At 38.9% G+C, this 18,604-nt stretch overlaps 2 protein-coding genes across 4 annotated transcripts; one reads left to right on the top strand and one right to left on the bottom strand.

Annotated features, from left to right (window-relative positions):
* Positions 1 to 4,581: 4,581 nt before the first annotated feature.
* LOC111345648 (anoctamin-10) lies at positions 4,582 to 18,098 on the top strand. Of its 3 annotated transcripts, none has more exons than XM_022952935.2 (13): positions 4,582 to 4,647; positions 6,052 to 6,183; positions 6,786 to 7,115; positions 7,629 to 7,745; positions 9,202 to 9,447; positions 10,361 to 10,693; positions 11,630 to 11,685; positions 12,127 to 12,201; positions 12,865 to 13,044; positions 13,380 to 13,571; positions 14,372 to 14,503; positions 15,380 to 15,490; positions 15,575 to 18,098. In XM_022952935.2, the coding sequence occupies exons 2-13, from the start codon at positions 6,054 to 6,056 to the stop codon at positions 15,629 to 15,631; spliced, it is 1,959 nt and encodes a 652-aa protein (XP_022808670.2). In that variant the 5' UTR covers positions 4,582 to 4,647; positions 6,052 to 6,053; the 3' UTR covers positions 15,632 to 18,098. The 3 variants fall into 3 exon arrangements, with proteins under 3 accessions (XP_022808670.2, XP_022808669.2, XP_022808671.2); XM_022952934.2 differs by having other exon boundaries at positions 4,583 to 4,647; positions 6,038 to 6,183; XM_022952936.2 differs by lacking the exon at positions 4,582 to 4,647 and adding an exon at positions 5,152 to 5,170.
* Positions 15,824 to 16,957, bottom strand: LOC148734307 (uncharacterized). Its single transcript, XM_088752524.1, has one exon. It carries the CDS (start codon positions 16,955 to 16,957, stop codon positions 16,142 to 16,144), a length of 816 nt encoding a protein of 271 aa, XP_088608650.1. The 3' UTR covers positions 15,824 to 16,141.
* Positions 18,099 to 18,604: the final 506 nt, after the last annotated feature.

Genomic DNA, 18,604 nt, shown 5'->3' with positions numbered 1-18,604 from the left:
TATGGGCACGTGTATGTTGTATTTATCTTGGAACAATAGAATATTCTAAGTGGAAAAAAAAAGGAAGGTAGAAAATTGCTTAGGGTAGCAAGTTTCGGTACAGCAACTGTTTAGTCTGATTTCCTGAAGATCGAACGTCACTTGCGCAAGGGTTTGTTTTATCAGATTTGTACAGATGAAAAAAATTAAAGGAAATAAAAGAAATGAATATGAGATACTAGTAGGGGTAGTGTAGTGCAAGTTCATTCAAGTTTACATAAACACACCCCCACCCCCACTCTCTCCCCCGGAAATTACTCAGTTTTGAAACAGGAAGTAAAATATTACCTTCAATTCTTAATCGCCTTGGATCGATGGGATTACATCACCTCTTCTCTATCTATTGTAAACTCGCTTACCTTCGGTAACTACAAAATTAGACCCTATGTAGTGTTTAAGGTAACATTTACTTGTCAGCCTAGCATTAACAATAGCAGTTGCGAAATTTCAAGTCAAATGACTCGAAGAATTATAAGTTAAAGTACAATTTTTAAGCCGCGGTTTATTCAAAGTCCACACAGTATTTTCTTAAATACAAAAACATAAGAAACAAAGGCTCCATTAAGTGCCATCGAACCTGTCAAGGCAAATACTGACTGACAAGACTCATGAACAATCCTCCGAAGGGGACGCTTCTTTTGCGGTTGATGCAACCTCACGAACAAAGTTTTCCTCGGCAAAGCTTACTTGACGCTGGAGTCTAATCCCGAAATGTTTAGTAGCATGTGCAGCCTTCATTTTTCTAGTTTCGGCTCTTTCCTTAGGCATACACCTGCAGGTATTTTTAACAGAAATATATCATGTTTTGGGCTTTAGATTTTTGCGAATTTCACTTGCAGATAGTTCTCGATCCAAATAACCAGATTTTAGTGAAGAATCTGGCAAATCAAACGCTGCAAAAATTAACCACCTTCAATAATGAAAGCAAAGTCGTATGCAAGTCAAGTGTCAATTCGTGTTTTTCAGATTCGGACCCGCTCGAAATATCGATGCATTCATGATATGAAAGTATTGGGTTTCTTTCCATGTTTATTTTCGATTATTTTCTGCTACTTAATCAGTATTGCTTGATCAGCATTTTCTGCTATCTCGAACTTTAAAAAGTTGGCTTTCTTCGCACAGAGCAATAAGTGTCACCAACAGAATATGAACCGTAATTCATATTTTCTTGCTACCCTATTAAGCCTAAAAAAAACGGCCGCATAATTTCCATGCTGTCCAGTATATGCGAGCAATTCTCCTGGCCCGTCTCTTGTTGGATTCAAAACGCAAGAAGTTAGTAAAATTACTTCATTTTCTTGTGGTCGTAGTATAGTAAGACTTCGTTTCTACACGGTGTTTGCAATCAGGTAAAATTTACAATTATTCATAAGGATAAAACAAACTGTACTACTGACTACACCAGCCGGTGTAGCTAAGAAAAGCTAACAACTTGTAGCAGCAGTTAAACCTACAAGGATCCCGTATATGAACCAATAGAACCAATATTATAGGAAAGTCCATCACTTAACGAGGGCCGATTCACGCGGTTTTCAAGTGTAATTTCATGCGGAATTCGCGAGTCAAATAATGGATTTTCCTTGAATCACATAACTGAACAAAAATAAGAAAAAGAAAAAGAAAACAGCATTACTTATAATTGTTAAGTATACGTGGCTGCGAAACCGTCAATATCACTTAGCCTCGTTTTGAACTCTCAATTCCACGCTAAATACCTCGCTTCGTTAACCAATCAGAATGTGAGATTTTATTCAATGATACGATACTATATAAGAACTAGACGGTCTCAGTTTGGAAGATATGTTTCTCAATCTTATCGTAGATAGTTTGTTTGATCTGTTCCATAGCACAGCCTCTATATCAGTAATTAAAACTTCGTTTACAGTAATACTTAATGCTTGGCTTTGGTAAAGATCGCTTATATTCAACATTTTATAGATTGCAAGAAGGGTTTTATTAACGCTGGAGAACCGTACGCTTAAATTAATATTTTGTAACCTGCGGCTAATGACTTTGTGCACAATAATTGCCGCACGTTCCCCATCAAATATCGCGTGACGAGTTGACTCACGAACTATTAAAAACACCTCTTGTAACTTGTTATTACTTCAAGACTCCTCTCTTTCACTAGCTACGGATTTTGTATGATAATTAAACGTCGAAGCGGTATCTTTCATCCTCTGTGCTTGTGTTCCCTGTAAAGAGCACAAAAAGTCATTCATATGTGTGTGGAATGGCATTGATAACCATAAGCAGACAATTAATTTTGAGCACACATTACCAGCGAAACACATGTAGACACAGGGGCCTGCAGGTCAGCAAACCTCATACATATTGCCTATTCCAGGCTTGCTATTCTTCGTTGTTTGTTTTTTAATCGTCTTTTTTGCTTTGTTTTTTGTTTTTTTCTTTTCTCATTTTTTTTTTCCAGAAATTATCAGCCTAGCCTTTTCTGGGCTCGTTATGAGGTTCTTATTAATTGTTAAAGCTACTACTAATTATTTCTTTATTCAACATTATAAAAATTCAAATTAGATGTTACATAATAAAGTAAAAACAAATTTGGTAGATTTTAAATTCTATCACTCATATAGCTAAATTGTGCTTAAAATTAATTTGTTAAAAAAGCTATCTTTAGGACATTTTTACTGAATTTACTTTTGACCTTGAGCTGAATCTGTTTTTGGCAAATACATATAGATGAACTCCTTGTTTGCCCCGTTTCAATGTATTAAAAGAAACTCTTTCCGCACTTAAATAGTTGCAGGAATGTTAATTTGGAATAACAGTGTTTCCGCAAATGGTGCTTTACTTGTACCAGAGTATGAGGAGATTTATAGAGAAGACAATCCTTCCTGAAGATTGAAGTTTTATTGTGCAAAACAACGGTCTAGCGACTTTTTATTTTTCGCATTCACACTATGAATAAATATATTTTTTAAACGAGAACTGCATATGATTACAGTGACCGAACAAAGGACGTTGCATCTAGGGCAAAATGCATGTCACAACAAACAGGTTTTTTGAAAATTCTTTGTGAAGCTATGCTGCGATGCATGAAAAGAACCTTTTTTCACTGCTTTTCCATCTGTCATCAGTCCTCGTTCTTTTTGTTTCTCTTCTTTTTGGTTGTTTTTTAGTGTGTGCTTTATCTTCTTATCAGACTAATCTGTTGTGATTTCATAACTTTGAAGGCGATTTTCTACGTTGCAACACTCGCCTCAAAGTGCAGTATCTTTTCGCTCCATAAGCACGGGCTTATAATATTTGACGATTTTACTGCAACAAGGCAGCTAGGCTCATGTTTTTATTCCATCCTCCATTCAACCACATACTTGTAGGCTAGTCACCTTACTTCACTATTCATTACACAACAGATAGCTAGTAGCGTAACCAATCAGATTACAACATTTGTGACATAACTCTGATCGATTTATACTGAATTGAGGAAGTAAGTTCACAAAGGGCTGTTTTGCTGTGTCCATAGGAAGAGGGGGGGCCGGGTTGATGGGGGTTGAGGGGGAGGGGGTATAACAATGTAAATTGGCCATCGTAAATAATTCCTAAAGCTAACGTTTCAAGCGTTTAGCCCATCGTCAGAGCGAATGAATTGAATAGATTCTGCCCAGGCCTAAAAGCGCAGCTCCTTATTTTTTTTTTTTCATACTTCTACATATATGAATGGTTCCTTAGAAAATGAAGTATCATGTGCTGAGTCCTCAGCGTCCCGTTGCATGCATCGATTCGGGTTCCAGGCCGTCGCGCGCCGCGAACTGCACCAGTATTGTGAGTTTCAGTCGGAGAAGGAGTGAAGGAGAAATGGCGTATCATGTGCTAAGTCCTCTGCGTCCCGTTGCATGCGTCGATTCGGGAAAAGAAAACACCATGCACAGTAATTGCTATTTTTACATCTTCTGTTTCCGAAAAACAAGTCATCAACAAAAGGAAACTAAAAGTGTTGAATAAGTTATTTTTTTAAATGTAAAACGGGATGGTTGTCCATTAAATATTACTCGGAAATTGCGATCGAAAGTGGCTGAATTTTCTACTACACAAGTTTGCAAAGGCAGTTTCTCAAAGAAGGGCTAAATTTGCTATTGGAAGCCCAAAGACGCGCAAATTTCATGCGTTTACGAAACCTACACAACGGAATAATCAATTTTTGGCACTTGTTTACAAAATTTGAAGATCGCAAATATAGTAACAACATAAACAGATTTTTCTTGGGCCCCCAACCACTGGGAAAGAAAGGAAATTCCCAAATTATTTGCCTTCTTTTGGCATGAGGAATGCGTCTTTTTTATCTTGGACACTTGGGAGGCGGCTTCCCCTTCCCTTCCCTCCCCTCTCCCCACTAAACAGACTTTTCCCTTGCAACATTACAATTTCTGGCCTGAAACTACAACAGACCAGACTTAAAGAACTACTGTGAGAGTACCAGATAGTAAAAACTGGTGGCTGAAAACGGAAATCGATAGGAAACGGCTCCAAATAAGAAACAAGTACTCTCTCCTCTCTTGTGGGTAATTTATTGCTCCGAAGGTTTAACATTGACCCGGTAGGAAGTCTCGGGAGAGTTCTCGAAACGATAACTGTTTCTCTAAAGAGGTAAGTACAGCTTTAGCGCTGATTTTCACTACTTATCAGTTTGTATGTTTAACATTGTACCTCGGGTGTTATATAAAGTGTTGAAGTCTTGTGTTAAGTGATTATATGGGAAAAAACTACATAAATTTTTGGAAATTTTTGTGGGAGAAATTTACATGTTGAAATCAAGTACTTATTGATCGCTCGAAATTATGACACCCTTTAAATTTTAATGTTATTTGTATACATAGAACTCCGTATGAACCATCTTTCGGTGTCTCTAAACATCACAGCGGAAACTTTCATTTGCATTCACGCATTGATACGAGAACTTATTCACGGGTTAACTGTAAAAGCACAGTATTTCATCCATTAACAGCGCAAACGGGACAAATTTGGTTTTATAGTTCCAATCTAAAATCCCATATTGTGCATATTTGCTGTCGTAAAACTCACAACTCTACCTCTTTTAAGGCGAGGATAAAATGTCCCTCCTCGAACTTTTTCATCTGGGTTCTTACGTGTTGAAGAAACAAGCGACTAGGTAATTAATTTCATACGCATAAAATAAATAAAATTATCAATATTGTTATTTGGGAGGAGTTTGGAAGGGAGCTAGGTAGTGGTCACATTAAGCGGTAATCAGAGTTGCATGAAAGTTGAGCGTTCAGTAGAGAAGGAGAAAAAAAAGGAGGCAACTTGCAAATAATAATTTCTTTTATTTACTTGTCATCCATTTTGTTTGCCAGTATTGTTTTGCCATTATTCCCAATATAGTTGTCAAAATGACTTCTTTACCAATTAATCAAAAACTTTTCATTTTGATATTTCAATTGGGTAATTTACCCAACTACATCGAATTTACCAGTGGAAATCGTTAATTTATGGAAATAAATATATGATTTAAAACAATCAATACTATGTATTTCTACTCATGACAATCATTTATTTTCAAATTTTGATTCATCACGATTTCTTGATTCCATGTTGAGTAAGATCAATGGCACATGTTTTTTTTTTCACAGCTTTACCACCTTGAATTTTCATCTTTGTTGCATAAATTCTTCCCTTCTTTGATCCACATAATCACTTATTTACTTATTTCACTGAAACAGTTTGTACCTAGTGTTGACTTTGAGAATATAGGGTTCCAAGCTGCAACCGTTTGGTTGCCATGGTAATAAGAAAGAATAAGACTAAGTTAGACTCTCTGATACACACCTTGTTACACATTCAGTTTTTAAAGGTTTGGTTCAAGACCTGTTCAGTTAGTTGTTGGACGAACTTTGAATAGTTGTAAATTTTTCTCTTAGACCAGAAGATAAGCGCCCAAATTCAATGTATAAACATGAATATCAGGTTAAGTCGTTGCACTTGTTTAATCTAAGAAGAAACTTACTAATTTTTAAAGTGGTGGAATTTGAGGAATGAATGTTGCAATGGAGGAATCTAAGATTGGCTCAGACGAATCAAATGACACCCTGGTTGTGTTGGAATTCTCACCAAAGGCTCCAGCAGAGACCAAAGATTGGCTGACTGCACTTATCAAAGCTCCAGGTTTGTTATGTTTGACCATTGCTTATTATGTTCAGTTGACTGAGTAGGCTCTCCTTTGAAAGATAACAAGTGTTTGTAACAGCAGTTGGTTTTTATTGGGGCCTGAGGGGTCTGGGTTCATGAAAGCTAGGGGGTAGCCTTGCAATGTTCCGGCATCCCATTGAGGGGGGGGGGGGGAGATGTAATACTCTTAGACGCTTCATACCAAGAAACTGGGATAAGCTCCAGCTGGATTGGCCTTGTAGCTCAAGTATAGACTGTGAATGTATGGTAACCCTTAAACTCCCAGAGGTGATTAACATGTAACTTCTCCTTATAATATCCATACATAATCCAGCAAACAGGTCTTGAGAATACTCAAACATATCAGGTAGAAGTTGTTATCTTGATCTAATATCAAATTCTCTGTAATAACTTACATGGAAATGTCTAGCAGCCAGAGGGGAGAATTAACAATCAGGTCTTGGTAGTTAAAGGGCTAACACAACCTTACTTGTCTACCTTGTGATATTGGTTAATGAAATAAGTATGTAATCACTGTGATTATGTTTTAGGGAAATTAATTCAAATATTTGAATTTTACAATTCCTTCTCGCTTGTAGTCAGCAGTGGAGGAGCAGGACTTAAGGCAAAACTGGTTCCAAACTCATTGAAGGGCAGTGACACCCTGCACATTTCTGCAGACACCAAGCGCCTCCTTGTGGGAGCTGAGAAACTCAAAATTAAGCGATGTCTCAAAAATGGAGCACCAGTGGATTTCTGTGTAGAGTTGTGCCATGAGTTCAAAGACTTTAACAATGATGGTGAAGGGTTTTTGACCAAAAGTGAGAGTGAACAAATTGTGTTTTTGGCACTAGAACGTATAAAGCCCCATGAAGATGGAACTGTTCCTGGTTATCCTGAGGTTAAACTTCAAAAACACAGGGCAACCAGTAAGTGCATGTATGCAGTGAGAATGTTTGTGTGTAACTGTGTTACCTACCAGGGAATTAAGGTAGAAATGGTGTTAATGTTTACTTGTTGATTTATTCAATATGTATTTTACTGTTAGTAATAGTTACACAATAGAACCCAAATGTGTGAAAATGTTGGTCAATAAATGTGTCAGAACATAGCTAATTGGCATGCCCTGTTCATTATTCATGATTGATATGAACATGACAACATTTATAAAAATGTAATACACTTATCTAAACTTCCCAAACTAAACATTCTTATGAAAAAGCTCTTACAAAACAAACTAAATGAATAAAAATGACTGTAGATTGTGCAAGAATGGTAAACACACAATTTCTCATCAATGATAGTCAGGGTAATCCAGTTTCAAAACCAATTTTGATAATTCAAGCCCCACTAATTCAAACCATTTTTCCTTTCCTTGGGAGTTTGACTCAGTTGGTTTTACTGTAGTTTTGTTATGATTAGTGTTTATTTTGTCTTTTCAGTTCCAAAGTGTTTATCTACTGGAATTTTAGCCCAAATATTTCCTCTGCATGATAAAGAAAAACTCAAGGCTTTGGAGCACAAGTGGATATTTAGCCTTTCTAGGATGCAACCTCTAGGTAATATAACTTTCACTCAATTTTTTAACTGTTTGACTCCCAAGAGTGACTCGCATCTAATTTCTCCTTACAATATCACTCCTGAATCAAACATTAAGGTCATGAGAATAAAGAAAATGATCACCAAGCAGCTCTTTATTATTGAGCAAATTCTCATTGTCTGTACCTTTGGAAATGTTCAGAGAACAATATGAAGAATATGCATATTGATGTTAGGGTGTGGAGGATAAAGCAACATATCCAAATCAAACACAATCTTAAGCAGCCATGCCAATACAATACAAGTAAAATAAAACAGATATAGGGTCACTCCTGCACTGTAGCCTTGGAGAACTCTCAATGAATACTGAAGGTATAGTCTGAGGAATTTTCATAAAAAATAAAGACTTAAAGACAGTTAACCCTTCATCTCCCAGGAGTGAACAAGGCAGAAATTCTTTTTACAAAATCAAAATAATATGAAGCAGAAAATTGATGAGAACAAGGCATGAATTAGGTGATTATTAGTTGATCCACCACCAGATTCTTCAAATCAACAGATAAGAATTGTGAAAGACAACAATCAAGACCCAAAGGTGGAAGAAAGTAATCAAAAAGTTAGATGAAGGGGCCTCTTAACCCTATAACCACTGTGGGTTACCGAGGCAGAAATGCTCGTTACAATGTCAATACAATCTCAAGCAGAGATGTGATGAGAATAAAGAAAAATATCAACTAGGGGATTATTAGTTGATCCAATACCAAATTCTCTGAACTTATATAAGAATTAATTTGGATATATCAACAAAGTTGAAATGGTAAATTGGCCATCGTAACGATTACCAAAGCTGACGTTTTGAGCGTTAGCCCTTCGTCGGAGCGAATAGAGGAATTGTGGGTTGTGTGTGCTTTTAAAGGCAGAAAATGGAGCTACGTTATTGGTGGAAACATGGCAACGAGAAAAACACGAATAAATTAGTGGAATGAAAAGTGTTCGTTGATCCCTGTGGGATTTAGACTGCCGGTTTGAAAGATGAGCTTTTGTTCAAGAGTTTTACGGCTTTCCGTGCTACCTAAGTGTTAGGAAAGACCACAGATTGCCATATGTTGCTTAGAATGATTAGGTAAATTAAAATGTCTAGCAACTGGTTTGGATGTGTCCTTGTCATTCTTTTCCACGTCTCGAAGGTGTTCTCGGAATCGGTCACCTAGTCTTCTGCCTGTTTCGCCGATGTATATCTTTTTGCAATAAGTGCAAGTTATGCAATAGATTACATTGGCGGAGGTAATATAAGAATTGTCTGGCATACAGTAAGGAGAATTGCCAATGAGATCTTGGGAGTGGAAGGGTTAAGTTTGACGACAAAACTTACACCCCTTTCTTGTAACACATATTACCTACTATAGTTCAATATTCTCACTGATTTTCATCAGATACTCACTTTGCTCTTGGATAATTTTTTTTTCTGTCTTTTAGATGACATAAGAGAGTACTTTGGAGACACAATAGCATTGTATTTTGGTTTCTTGGGCTTTTATTCATTGTCCCTTGTTCCTCCGGTTCTACTCATTCTTGTCTTTGGACTGTCTGGTGCCCATGAGCAGACAAAGAATACAGTTTTTGCCATTCTTAACCTCTTATGGGGCACAGTGTTCCTAGAAGTGTGGAAACGCCGGTGTTCAGAGGTTACATTTACATGGGGCACACTCAAAACAGGCATAGGTGAGTCACTCCCAACAGCAAACTTGTAAAAAAACTTTTTTTTTAGTTGATGTTACACTGCAACTAATATACATGAAAAAATCACATGGTTTTGATTGGCTGAAAATGTGTGTTTTTTTTAATGTAACATGAGTGCAGAGTTGTAACACAAGCAATGCTAATTATAACTAGAGTCCATGTGCTCTGCCTGTCAAAATTTCATCTCTTGCCTTTCTGTGATGCTTTTTTCATGTAAATTATGAAGAAGTATTAACATGACTTCTCATGCAATTTGTGTTTATAAGCCCTTATAAAATTTTCAAAGACTACAAATTACACTTGCCCTATGGGCTTATGCAATTTGTAATCCTTGAAAAATTTAGCAGTGTTTATTACCACCAAATTGCATGAGAAATCATGTTACTACCTATACATATTGTACATTCAAAATTCCAAAATATTTCTAGTTAGGGGCTGATTTTATCATCCTTACCTGAATCATTTGACAGGATGTTCTAATATGGAAGCTAGCTAAAAACAAAGGGGGGGAGGGGTGACTGAGGTTTCAGTTTTAGCTGTTAACTCATTCACTGCGAAAACTTAGAAACAGTTCCTCCAAATAACGTGCACACCTGAAAATTCTACCAAAGGGGAAGAGCAAGGGGATTTCACCTAACCACATGGCCATATATAGGGCTCTCTTTGAAAATCCTCACTAGAATAGCATTTCCAAATCACGAATAACTTTGTGTCGCAGAGTTTTACTGGCTGTCTGCCAATGTCTATTAGACCTCTTACCGCGGTCTGTTTGGATCACGTGTAGGCTCTTGTGTTTGGATTTGGCCTTAAAGACCCTTTCTGGGTACAGCCGCCTATTTCACCGCTAAAAGTTTTTAAAACGTCTGATTTTGAATGCCATCTGTTATACCCTTAGGAATAGAGGAAGTCGAAGAGCCACGCCCAACGTATTGGGGTGAGAAGCGTGTAAGCCCTATAACAGGACAACAGGAATACTATTACCCCCCATGGCAGAGAAAGGTCAAGACATACTGTGTCTCTTATCCAATTGTACTTCTGTGCATGAAGCTCGCTACAGTGGTCGTGCTGTTGTACTTCCGCTTCTTACACGCTATTCAGAGCCAGTATGCAAATGTTGGAGGAATTGTTGCAACTGTTATGCTGTTATTGCCGAGTGTTTTCTATGCTGTGGTGATTGCCGTGTTGAATAACCTGTACCTCAAACTGGCAACGTTGTTAAATGAATGGGGTGAGTACGATTGTGTTGTTTTGGCTTTTTTTTTAATTCTACACAGGATGGATGGATGTGGCCTTCATCCCTTTCAATCCCAGGGGTGATTAACATGTAACTTCTCCCTTTAGTATCCACACATTATCCAGCAAACAAGTAATGAGAATTCTCAAAGATATCAGGTAGAAGTTGTTTTCTTGTTCTAATATAAATTCTTGTAATTAATTTACAAGCGAGTGTGTAGTAGTTACAGGGGGGAATTAGCAATGAGATCTTGGGAATTTTAGGGTTAAACAATGAATTTTATGCTTGCCAAAACTTTTCGAAACTAAAGCGTAATATAGTTTTCTTGAGAATGCCATCGTTTTCTTAGAGAACTCGATGATATCCAAGGATGTCTAAAAGTTCCTGAAGATTTTCCGAATATGATCCAAGACTCTCCCCGATATGCCGAAGGTAACAAGAGCACGAGGATAGCGCGAAGAATGAGCGCGAGGAAAGCGCGAGGAGCGAGAAAGGCACACTGATTACTCGCGTGTCGCACGTTCAACCGCTCGACTGGAAAACGCAGAAGAGGGCCGCCTATACCGCCGGCAGGCTGTCAGAGTTTTTGATCTACAGGCATACGAATCAGGCCCGAGGCGTGAGAGTTGGTCAGTACAAAATTTATCAGAAGATTTTCGCAGTAGATTGACAGCTCTATATTTGGCCTGTATTTCGCACTCTTCCTATCTGTAGATTCCTTTCCCAAGTCCCAACCAATATTTTTGCCTCATTCGATATTTCGCCTTTTTGTGTAGTCTATTTGCTTCAGTGGATAACACAAATATCAACCTTAATCATTCTTGTTGTCGTGCAAAAAGCGAATCGAATTCTTGATATTTATCCGAGATCTCCTTGGATACCTGCCAATGATAACTTTTTCACTTGTTAGTGAATTCCCTTTATTTGCAGAGAATCATCGCCTGGAATCAGCTTATCAAAACCACCTCATTGTCAAACTGGTTCTGGTAAGTATCTTAATTTCAGTTAACTACGCTAAGTTCCTAATGGGGTTTATGCCTTGATTTTTGTAGAAATTCTAGAAGCTTGTAGCCCCGAAATCTTTTTCCCCCCTTGCCTTAAAAATTTTTCATAGCTTCGCATTTTCCTGTTTGTAAATCTGGCGAAGCCTCTATGGCCACTGGCCCACTTAATAGCCGCTAACCATGGCATAGATATGCAGGCGTTTAGTGTTAACTTGTAAAACTCCCTGAAGAAGTAAACGACAGTTATACGAAACGTGTGGGAGAATAAAACAAGTTTTACAACAATTGTTCGCAGAGTGCTGCTCACTTGTTTAGTTTTAAAAAAATCATCGTTCGTCCGAAATTTTCATGAATTATTTTGTTGTTAAGTTTGCTCTATTGCTTCAGATAACCAAACTTTTTTTTTCTCTTCTCTGTATCCAGTTCTACTTTGTGAACTGTTTCTACTCGCTCTTCTATATCGCGTTCTACCTGCAAGATATCGAATTGTTGCGAAGGGTAAGTGTTCATGACTTGTTCAGTCAGCCCGTGACACTTTTATGCCAAATGTGCAACTGTTCTTGTGATCTGTTCTTGCGGTAAGTCGGAAAACCTTGAAAGGGAAAAAGAGCTACAGCAAATGTAGGCTTAGATGAAGAATGGCGTTTTTATGATTGTCTGATTTCCCATTTCTAGCGTCCTGATTAGTCGTTCGTTCGCTTCGTTTTTTTTTCTTTCAAAGTTATCATGAAATTGGAGGAAACCATATCGAGAGCCGTCGGACGTTCAAGAAAATACTAAAGAGATGTTGATGAACAAAGAAGAAACAGGGGACGATAAGAGTGGAGAAAAATTTAACTTAATGCAAACGATAATCTTTTCAACTTACACAAACCATTAGGTTTGATATTTAACTTGTGTTAAGTTAACCCTTTAACCAGCAAGAGTGACTAGCATCTAATTTCTCCTTACAAAATCACCCCTGAATCAAACAGTAAGGTCATGAGAATAAAGAAAATGATCATCAACTAAAGAAGCTCTTGATATGTACACAAATTCTCTTTGTCAGCGCCTAAGGAAATTTACAGAGAACAGTATGGAGAATATGCATACTGATGTTAGGGTGTTTACGGTTAAAGGAACCGGTACACGAGCTTATCGACTTTCTCTTTTGCCTTGTAGCATCTGGGTGCTCTGATGATCACATCACAGTTGATTGGACAAGTGACAGAGTCCCTCATTCCTTTTATCATGTACAAAAGTCGTGTCACCAAAGTCTCCAAAGAAGGAAAAAAGATTGTGATGAAGACCGCTGACTTGTCAAATGAAGTCGAAAAGCAGGCAACACAGGAACAGTATTTGGTAAGAATTACTTTGCGGTGTCTTTGGGTAAGAAGGGTGAGGCCCCTTACCTTTAGAGTTCCTATTCATCTAGATAGAAAGAGTAAGTTAAGGTGCTGAACTCGAACCATGTGACTCACCCAGCCACGTCCATTTGTGATACGACCCTTACGCATACTGCTAGAATCAGCGTTGTTGGAAGTGTCGTGTGTGTAAATAGAAAAAGAAAGATGGTAAATTTTGATCTTAGTCTTCGATTGAACTGGGATGTTTTTCTGTATTTCTTTAAGCTGTAATTTGAATGTGTGCATAAAATCAAAACGGAGGTTTACTTTAGTTTACTTTTTTTTTTTCAGGGTACTTTTGATGATTACTTGGAGCTGTTCCTTCAGTTTGGTTACACGTTTCTGTTTTCGTCCGCTTATCCTATGGCTGCCTTCTGGGCTCTGCTCAATAACGTGATAGAAATGCGAACCGACGCCTTCAAGCTTTGCCGTATCTTTCAAAGACCTTTTGCAAAACAAGCCAACTCCATTGGCGCATGGCAGGTAAGGACACGTGTTGGTGCCCTGTGGTGAACTTTTATCTCTGCAGTACTTTTGAGTTTTTCAGTTGTGGTCATTTTTGGCTCTTGTTCCCATGAAAGGCGAAATTTGGCCGAACACCATCTAGCAGACTAATGAGAATACCTTTTCCAGGATTAACGGAGTTAGGTTTCTGCATCAAAGACAGGAACCAGAGTCTGGTAACTTGAGATGAACGTCAGTCATTTACCTCACTTTGTTTTATTACTCGAGATGCAATGCTGTTACCATGACTGTCCAGCTCTATTACGGGAAATATCTAGATTTTGCCACCATTTTGACCTTGTTCTTAGGCTCTCTCGGAGCAAAAAGAAGAGAGACCCTGGGAGCGAGCCTGCCAATATTTTACATCGAATCGGAGAACTCCAATTCTGTTGAAAATTTTTCAGTTATCCTTAAAAAGAAGTCCGTTCCAGAAGAGAGAAAGAACTAAATTTCCTTAAACTACGTCTCTCTTCTATCCTTTTCCTTTTTAAATGATGCATTTTTCCTCAAAGAGAGCGACACCTTTACCTTTGCGGTCGCCTGGCATTTTCTGTGATTCAAGAGAAGTCCCTCTTTTAAGGTTAACACAGTCGTTAAGTTCGTCGAGAGGGTCAACTTTTCAGTCCAGAGTTTCTCCTCCGATCGATATGAAGTCATTTCGATTACTCTAGTTTACCAAAGTCAGCACGACTGAGCGAAAATGTAACCCGGTCATTTCTTACATATTTTTTGATTGGTTGCTTGTGTGTTTTTTTTTTTTTTTTTTTTTTTTTTTTAAGGCGGCATTCGAGACACTTGGTGTCGTAGCTGTCATAACGAACTGTGCCTTGATTGGCATGGCAGCCAAGAGTGCTCATTGGCTCCCGGACATGTCACCAGTTAATGCTGTTCTGATGTTTGTAGCTATTGAGGTGTGAATAACGTTAACTGATTATTTTTTGTTTCATGTTCCTGAGGTGGTATACTGTGTTATGCTGTTATAATTGAAGGTCTCAAGGGTCAACAAATTTTCTATCTAACGTTTGAATAAATCTCGAGCCCACATCCTACCGTCTAACTGGCCATGGAAGGTCTGGGAACGAGAACACGTTTGAATAAATCTCGAGCCCACATTCTACCGTCTTACTGGCCAGGGAAGGTCTGGGAACGAGAACGCGTTTGAATTATCTTATTGCTACTGAAATGATGAAGACTGGCCGGTTATTAAGCGTAGCTCCAAATATGATGGTCATTTCAGGAGTACCGCGGTAATTGTTTCCTTACAGTCTTATCTGTAAATTGTTCTGCTGAATTTGTTGTTCTAACTGCCGCCTGGTTAGCTCTAGAGCGCCGGACTGCTGTGCGGGAGGTCGAGGGTTCAATCCCCGGACCGTACCAACACTCAAGGTCTTAAAATAACTGAGGGGATTGTGCTACCTCTTTTATGACATGTGCAAATGGTTAGACGTTCTAGTCTTCTAAGATAAAGACGATAAATCGTAGGGCCCGTCTCCTGCAACTTCTCTGTAGTAGTAAAGAGGGGACGTTAAAGAACCCACACACTTCTCGCAAAGAGTTGGGAACTTAGCTCCTAGTGTCGTGGTCTGGCCTTGTTTGTAAAACTTGTAGGCTCTTACAAAATTTCCTTTCAAAATTATAAACTGCCCAATGCAGTCTGGCCAAATTCCCCCGCAAAATGTTGTATTGCGCATTAGAGCATTTTAGTATGAATAGTGCGCTATGTAAATGCCTCATCATCATCGTCATTTCATCAGCTCAGACTACATTCACTGTTCTTTTTTTTATAGCACTTTCTCCTGGGAGTAAAGTACATCGTATCACACGTTATCCCGGATGTACCGCAATGGGTACAGGACGAAATGGCCCGGCAGCAGTACAAAGCTCAACTCGCGCTCAGGGTAAGTTCTTTGAAATTGTTTATTCAGAGAACTTCACTTTTCCAAAGTTGATGTTGTTTATTCGTTGTATTTTCCTCGCTATAGTCTCAGGGCGATGACTTAGAAGGCCACAAGAGTGTATGGAAGGAGACGATGCTATAACTTCAGCAAGTTACACTGAGGACATTTTCTAAGCAGTAAGCCGAGGATTTGTACAAGTGTTAAACCAGGAAGCTAGAACTTGACAACTGTGGGTTAATGAAAATGTTATAATGGCAAGTAATCCGAAAGAAGTGTCTTTCTTAAAAGCTATCAGGGAAGCCATAACTCAGTTCTCTATTGCATAATTGTCAGTTGTTGTTGTTTTTTTTTTTTTTATCAATACCACAACTGATAAGATCCCTATCTTGTCATGGAATACCTTGTGAAAGTGTAGTGTGATCGTCCGGGTGAGTGTAGTCCTGAGAAGGACTGTTGTCGGTGGTAGTGACTGACGTTTCGACAACCTGTGCGGAAGTCATCATCAGAGTCAAGTGAATAGTTGTTGTCAGTAGAATGTTCTTATTTCAGTTCGTGTAAAATGATTGGTCAGTTTTGCCGTGATGTTATTGGCTGTAACACTCTAGTGGCGTAAGTTAGTCGTGATTGGTCTGTTTCGATCCCTCGGTAAAGTTAGGTCGTTCTGTTCGGTTCGTTTGTAATGTTTATGTCATGAATGAGTCGTTTGTATGGAGCCGGTAGTAGTTCACACCTGTTTAGGGGAGTCTGTTCTAAGTTAGTAAACCAGCTTTCCAGAGTCAGTCGTTGAGAGTAGTTAGTGCTGGAGGGTAAGCATTGCGCAGAGTCCCAGTCAATATTGTGGTTCGTAAGTCGGTGATGTTCAGCAATGTGATTGTTGACATCACCTTTCCTCGTCGCCCGTCTGTGTTCAGTCAGTCTTGTTGCGAGGTTTCTGCCAGTCTCTCTGATGTAGGAGGCTTGGCAGTCGGAGCAATTGATCTTATAAATCGTTCCCTGTCTGTTCCTCGGTTCGTCCTTGTCTTTAACGTTGGTTAGTAACTGACGTAGTGTGGTGTTGTGGGCGACGCGGATATTGAAGGGTTGTAAGATGCGCGAGATGTTCTCAGACATGCCTTTTATGTACGGTATGGTTGCTGTAGTCGTAGGAGTTGCGGTGTCGTTTGTTTCGGTAGTAGTAGTGGGTCGGTGAGTGTTTCGTCGGATGAAGTCGTCGTTGTAGTTGTTCTTTGAAAAAACACGGTGAAGGTATTTGTTCTCGTCGGATAAGCTGTCTGTCGAGTCACATACTAGTTGCGCACGTCGTGTTAGAGTTCTGTTAGTTGTGGCTTCGTGTGATGTAGGGTTGTAGAATGACTCGTCTGGTAATCTGTCGGCGTGTGTCGGTTTCCTGTTAACTGTCGTCCGTAGTAAGTTGTCGTTACGGCTTACCAGACGTCTGGAAAAGGAAGTTTGCCCTACCGGCTCCATACAAACGACTCATTCACGACATAAACATCACAAACGAACCGAACCGACAGAACGACCAAATTTTACCGACGGATCGAAACAGACCGACTAAATGACCGACTTACGCCAATAGAGTCTTACAGCCAATAACATCACAGCAAAACTGACCACTCATTTTACACGAACTGAAGTAAGAACATTCTATTGACAACAACCATTCACTTGACTCTGATGATGACTTCCGCACAGGTTTTCGAAACGTCAGTCACTACCACCGACAACATTCCTTCTCAGGACTACACTCACCCGGACGATCAGACTACACTTTCACATGTCACCCCCGGATTCAAGCCATTTACTGCATAGTATACTTTAGCTTAAAATTGGCGCCCTTTCTCCGTATGGCCCATTACGGAAAGCCCCCCGCTCACCATCCTGTAGGAAGAAGCAAATGTGTTAGAATAAAACTAGAGCTGTCTGTAAAGGCAGTAATTCCTGACCTCTTTCACAGAATTTAGCTTTCAGTTGACATGGGATATTTTGTGCGGTTGTAGTTTAAATTGATTACGCAAAGTTGAAAGAGGATAAGGATTAAGTAAAGCCGTAATAACTTCGTTGCGTGACCAAAACTGTGTGTCAGAACGGCTCATAAGTAATTCATTGGAAATTGGATGTTTAAAAAGTGCGTGCAAAATCTTTGAATGAGTTACGTCTAGGTTTGTGTTTCTTTAAAGGCTTTTAAAATTTATCGTCAGAAGTCTGTGTCAATCTTAACCCAACTAATATTTTGTAGTTTTCTTCAAGTTCAGGGCAGTGTCGCATAACCTGCTTAGTTGGAGGCTTTGTTAGCGCTTCCAAACTGCGGCGAAAATAAGCAGTGAAGCCTCGAGAGGTTTGAGACGGAAATTGAGTACCAATTAAACTACCATACTGGCAGGCTACCTGCGAATGGCCCGAAACTCGACTTGAAATAACGTGACTTAGCTCTTATAAATGTTTTCTATCAGGTGATAGTTGTACAAGACTACTCGGTTGATGGATTTGTTATTTGAAAGGCACTAACGCAGATGTTCTTCTGTCTTTAACGTATATATTGTGCAGCTCTTTAAGGAAGTATTATAAAGTAACAATTGCGGTGAATTAAAGATTAAGGGTTTTACAACTGTGTGTTGTGTGTAGCCGAAAAAGATCGAGGAATTCCCTATCAGTTCCAAGCTTTGTCTTACCGTTGAATTCAGAAATCTTTTCAAAAAATTTGATCGATCTTCGTCTCAATTGACTTTAAAAGGAACCGATATGCATGTAGCTTTAACGGGTCGGCTTTTTAATTAAACTGCCAAGTAGAATAGAGGTGAATAGTTCAAGTGGTATGCAGCCCGAAGCCGGCTGTTTTCCTTTTATTCGTTAATGGAGAGTTCGGTGATGTCAGTTAACTTGTGTGCAATAAGTGGTAAAATAGAAATAATCGGATAATTAACAAATGGTAAACACCACAGCGTACACTATTGACTTATGGATGCACGCGGGAGGTTGCTAAGCACGAAAGAAGCGTAAGAGTCGCTCGAGGCGATAGCCGAGAGCGACTCTAGCTTCTTGAGTGCTTAGCAAACCTCCCAAGTGCATCCATAACTCAATAGTGTACGCTGTGGTGTTTACCATTTGTTTTAT

This window comes from Stylophora pistillata, chromosome 3 (genome assembly GCF_964205215.1).
Source record: "Stylophora pistillata chromosome 3, jaStyPist1.2, whole genome shotgun sequence".
In the NCBI taxonomy this organism is placed as follows: domain Eukaryota; kingdom Metazoa; phylum Cnidaria; class Anthozoa; order Scleractinia; family Pocilloporidae; genus Stylophora; species Stylophora pistillata.
The sequence above is the reverse complement of the archived record's forward strand: the minus strand, read 5'-3'. Positions and strand labels throughout refer to the sequence as shown.